This window comes from Caenorhabditis briggsae (assembly GCF_000004555.2).
Source record: "Caenorhabditis briggsae complete genome, chrX, whole genome shotgun sequence".
NCBI lineage: Eukaryota > Metazoa > Nematoda > Chromadorea > Rhabditida > Rhabditidae > Caenorhabditis > Caenorhabditis briggsae.
Genome location: NC_013491.2, coordinates 18,850,753 through 18,855,991, shown reverse-complemented (window position 1 = coordinate 18,855,991; position 5,239 = coordinate 18,850,753). Strand labels below are relative to the sequence as shown.

Sequence of the window (5,239 nt, the reverse complement as noted above, 5' to 3'; positions counted from 1 at the left end):
GTGATTTTTTTCGATCAAAACATTTTTTCGAGTTTTTTTGATATTTTTTGATCAAACAGACAAACAATCTAAAAAAACAAACAAAAATGGAAAAAATTGTATTGAGAGCTCAAAATTCAACTCAAAATGACAAAATTTTTGTTACCGGGCCTTCCGGGCCCGGTCCGGAATTTTACAAGTGTGCAGAAATCGTCTAGTTTACGCTCATACAACAATATGTGCCAGGTTTCTAATGACCTTTCATGAAATCTCTACGACTTTTAATAACACCAATTTGTGTCTGTTCCCAGCAGCGTCGCATTTCAGAGATTGCAGGGAGATTGACGAAACACAGAGAAACAGGAACAGTGGGGATAGTGACGCATAGGAGAAACGAGGCACCCCCTATGTCTTTCTTCCCCCATACTATTCATTTCCTCCCTTTGACGACTTGACTGAATAGACGTCTTTTTTGGGAGCTCTCCAAAAACCCTAAAAATGCATGGGTTTTGGAGAGTTCCTTTCCTTTTTATTGTTCTGAGTATTAATATCCCTTATTATCCTTATTACATTCGAAAAATCATTTATTTAAATGATTTCGCAATATCGATTTTTGATGTAATTTTTTCTCAAAAAGGTATGTTTTTTTTTCCGAAATCTGAATATTTTCGAGTAGATAATGTAAATTTTGAATTAAAGGAGGCCAGACACCAAAAAAAAAGTTTTCCTGATAATTTGCCTAGAGAACCCCCATGAGGAGTTTAACTCATGCTGAACAGCTCAGGGGTACAGCGCCGCTAGCGGCTGAGCTACGGGAGCGCAAAGGCGCCTGACGACCAATGGCCTACATAAGCGCGGCGCGATCTCGTCCCCCAAACTGTCCCCCAAAATTTTTGCTGCCTGGCCTTAGTTAACTAATGTAAATTCTACAAATAATATTAAAATTATAGTAGATTCTGTTTGAGAAGGCTGTGAGTCCTCAGGTCTACCAAATGTTAACATAAACATGTAAAAAAAGTTGTCAGTTGCGGAATTGGAGTTCTGTTTTTGTTTAATAGCTCTGAGTAATTTTCAGCCTTATCTGGCTAGATTTAAATAGCTTTTGCGAGCCAAAAAAAGGAAAATCTCATTAAAAAATATACAAATTTTCGGAAATCCATCATTCTCAGCTCCAAATCGCTCGATCCCTTCAACTTCACAAGATTCGTCAGTTCAGTCTGGAAATGTGCAAATCGCATCTAACCCTGGGTGAGTTCTTTTGTTTTGGAACCAATTCATCAAATTGGTATTTTAGGACAGTATTCAACAAGATCATCGGAAATGAAAGGTTCAACACCTGGTGCCTTGACCATGGATTTGTGATGACGTAATCCACCGGTTCTTCAGCAACCTTGGCAATGATCGATTTGATATTTTGGATCCTTGCCTTTGGGAGATGTACGAGAAATGGACAATCAAGTACTCCTCCGGGATAAAGGTCATTGGATTCTTCTCAAGTTAAATTCTTCGTCGATTTGGTATGCGAACAGTTTGGGATTCGAGCCGCGTGGAAAACAAAACGATACTTGGATCACCCGATTCCAACTCAAAGGGATGATGTCAATTGTGGGATTCATGTTTGCTTGATGGCTCAATCAATCGTCACAAATCAGTTCTGTCACGGAGAGATAGATGTTCAAGTATTGAGAAGAGCAACCAAGGAAACACTCATGGATAAATGTTCCTCTCCCTGAACGACCTTGCCCAAGCTTGTTTTTTTGTTTGTTGTTTCATAATATCCTCCGTTTATGCTCATCACAGCTAGATATGTAATTATACTCGAATTTGATGCTGATTTAAATTTAATGAAAAGTTGCATACCCAAATCTTTCCTATTTTTCACGTTAATGCAGAAAGGGGACTCGATTTGAAAATTGGCACCGAGCCAAGTGTGGTAGTTGCCAGCTGAGACTTCGCTCTCTACATTCAGAAGAGTTATCAAAAAATAAAAAATAAAATATTGTTCAATTTCGAGTATACCACTACAAAATTCATGTCCTAGAACGTCCTAAAAATTGAGAAAATTTCTTTGAACATCAGTATTTTGCACCGAAAAAGGATTTTCGGTAAAACTGATAAAACTCAGCTGAGACAGCGAGCAATTTCTGAAATTTTCAGAAGTGTCTAGATATGCTATTCTCAACCCACCCTGAAATTTTATCAAAATCTGGTTATACAAGGTGTTGAGGTCCTCTTGTAAGAAAACGGATTTCTTGTTTATATAATTTTAACATAAGCAGGACTAGTGCTAACAAAAGTTATTACTGTGCTTTTATTGACACTGTAACACTGTAACCCATAAAATTCTCTACCCCAACACCCACATACCAAGTCATTCATAAACTACTCGGTTGACTATAAAAGAAGAAATACTTCTCTCAAACTGTCATTTCAACATGAATCGTTTCCTCTATTTGATATTCTTGTTCTTCGTAGGAATCGAATGCGGTATTTTAAGCTGGGAAGAAAATCAACAATTGAAAACATATTGTGGAACGAAACCAGGACCCTTGGAACAGTTTTCGAGCAGAAGAAGTACGGTAAAACTAGTAATAGAAGGGCGCTCAACACTATCAAGTTCAAACTGATTTCTATAGCTTTCTATGAGAGATATCGACAATTTGTCAACTACTGAAACACTTTTGTTATTATAAACAATTTATCAGTTGAACCGAGATGAATTGGCTCTGAGTCAAAAGCCGATGGGTCCTTCTAATACAGGTTTTACAGTGTTTAAAAATAATCTAGCACTATTGAAACTAATAAAAAATATTTCTTGTTTGAGGAAATATACTCGGTGGAGTTCCAATTTCTGGGAGTCAGGCTCCATGGGCTGTTCGCATCAGATTTGGAAATCGGAGATGCTCGGCAACAATAATCTCACCTAGACACATCTTATCCGCTTCTCATTGCGTAATTAGTCATCAAGGAGATTATGATCCCATCCTAACACAATCAACAGCGTTCTGCAAGTAAGATATAAGATTGTTTGGCTTTCCATGTTATCTATAATTTCAGCGAAAACGATTGGGTGTTCACCCAAAACAACAATCTATTTTATGTTACTAATCAGAAGGATGAGCTCGTTTCCGAAAAAGTCTCAAAGGTGAAAATGAGTTTTTTTGAACCATGATAATTTCAAAATTTCAGATAATTCTTTTTAACTACTGCTACCGTGCGGATCCCGTTTATGACGACATGATGATTTGGGAATTAAAAGAAGATATTCAATTAAATGATTTTGCTCAGCCGGCTTGCATTTCAAGTAAGTCCATATTTATGAAAGCCTAATATCGAGCGTCTTTTAGACAATCCAAGTCTTCAAGCAACCTATACAAATGTTCGAATGACGTCATATGGTCATAACAGTTAGTGTCCAATAGTAGAATTCTTTTAATTCTATTCATTACAGGCACAAACATGAAAAATACAGATCGTAAAGGGATTTCTATCTTAAGAAAAGGAGATTTCATGGTATGTATGGTCAATGCCTAATTAAACCTCTAATCAATTATCTTCAGATAGAATCATTGGCGAATTCGGGGAGTGCATTTATTATTGTTGACCAACATCAGAAATACTATGTCAGAACGGTTAGTTGGAAAGTTTGTATCCTACTCTAAAATAATTTGATTGTACAGGGTGACAGTGGTGGAAGTGTGATTAATGACGTCAACGGAAGACACTTTGTCATTGGAGTGGCTAGTTGCACTGAAGGCTCTGATCCGTTCAAAACAATAATTACCTCCGTGTATGCACACTTCAATCAAATTTGTCAATATACTGGAGTTTGTTGAAGTTTTAAATTTAAATCAATAAAATGTTATTACTATGATTTCTTAAAAAAACATTTAAAAAGTTTATTGTTGTATTATTTTTTCTCTACGAAAAAAAAAACTGGAGTCGTAGTTCGAATTGACATCGAAGAATTGGTTTCAAATAAATGAACTTTTTAATATTCATTGTAGTTAGAAGTTAATGAGCAAAATGGTGAGTTGGTTTGTGATATCTGAATGTTTTCCAATGGACAATACAATTTTTGAATGAAATAATAGCTTGTGATATTTTCAAAGCGATTCCTTAAGTTTGTGTATTCTTAAAATTGTCTAAAAACGTATGCTTTTGAGATGATCATGAGATGAAACAATAACTCAGCTTGAAGTTTATCAAATTACTTGAAACTTAGCTTATTTACTGAAGAATTATTTGAATTTTCGCACTTTAAATGGGAGCCAGCAACGCCTTACTCGAATTTTATGTTAGTATGAACTTATTTCGGAGATGTGTCGCAACTTCATTTAGGTGTAAAATTTCAGCGCAAAGATACGAAAAATACAATTGAATCATGCATTTTGTACCCCCGTATCATATATTTTGTAATTCCAAATTGTTTTAATCAACTTCTTTTTACCCACCGTTGATTTCATCATCGCAGAGTTACTGACCTGTCTTCTATAGATACAGAAATTTCAACTTTTCTCAATAATTCCTATTGTCTCCCCGATTCCTTTTCTAAATAGACTTTTCAGATTTAAAAAAATTTTGCTCACAATGGAAATCGTCCAGTTCACACTCCTAAAACAATAGGTGCATCTAGACTCGTAAATGAATAGATGTAATAAAATCTGGTATCTAATGTGTGAATCCAAATCGCACTACATGTTACATTGTTCATCAACCCTACTCTAATCTGTGACTCTTAATAACACCTAGTGTCATTCTACATGACACTACATTATGAACAACTCCACCTGGTTAGGCACTATTTTTTTTCAAATGTTTAATTTTTCAAATTTTTCAATTTTTTCTATTTTAATTTTTTTTCAAATTTTTCAAATTTTCCTATTTTTTAAAATTCTAAATTTCTTATTTTTCTAATTTTTCTCTTTTTTCTATATTTTCTATTTTTTTCCTTTTTTCCATTTTTTCTAAATTTTCTATTTTTTCTATTTTAATTTTTTTTTCAAATTTTTCAAATTTTCCTATTTTTTCTATTTTAATTTTTTTTTCTAATTTGTAATTTTTCAAATTTTTCTATTTTTTCTATTTTAATTTTTTTTCTAATTTTCCAAATGTTCCTATTTTTCTATTTTTTCTATTTTTCTTTTTTTTTCAAAATTTCCTATTTTTTCTATTTGAATTTTTTTTTTCGTGAGTTTTCGAAGTTTCCTATTTGTTGTATTTTTTCTGTTTCAATTTTTTTTCTAATTTTTGTAATTTT

At 33.8% G+C, this 5,239-nt stretch overlaps 2 protein-coding genes across 2 annotated transcripts in view; both read left to right on the top strand.

The window, feature by feature from the left end:
* CBG07518 overlaps positions 1-1,712 on the top strand; it is a gene marked incomplete at both ends in the record, with an annotated part of 3,531 nt that extends 1,819 nt beyond the window's left edge. Inside the window, 2 exons of the mRNA XM_045240540.1 lie at positions 1,149-1,227; positions 1,477-1,712. Of these exons, the coding sequence (XP_045093514.1) occupies positions 1,149-1,227; positions 1,477-1,712 (315 nt within the window). The remainder of the gene's footprint in view (positions 1-1,148; positions 1,228-1,476) is intronic.
* Positions 1,713-2,414: 702 nt separating this feature from the next.
* CBG07519 lies at positions 2,415-3,815 on the top strand (the record flags this gene model as incomplete). Its single annotated transcript, XM_045240539.1, has 8 exons — positions 2,415-2,553; positions 2,804-2,990; positions 3,037-3,124; positions 3,169-3,283; positions 3,327-3,386; positions 3,431-3,492; positions 3,540-3,611; positions 3,660-3,815. The coding sequence occupies 8 exons, from the start codon at positions 2,415-2,417 to the stop codon at positions 3,813-3,815; spliced, it is 879 nt and encodes a 292-aa protein (XP_045093513.1).
* Positions 3,816-5,239: the final 1,424 nt, after the last annotated feature.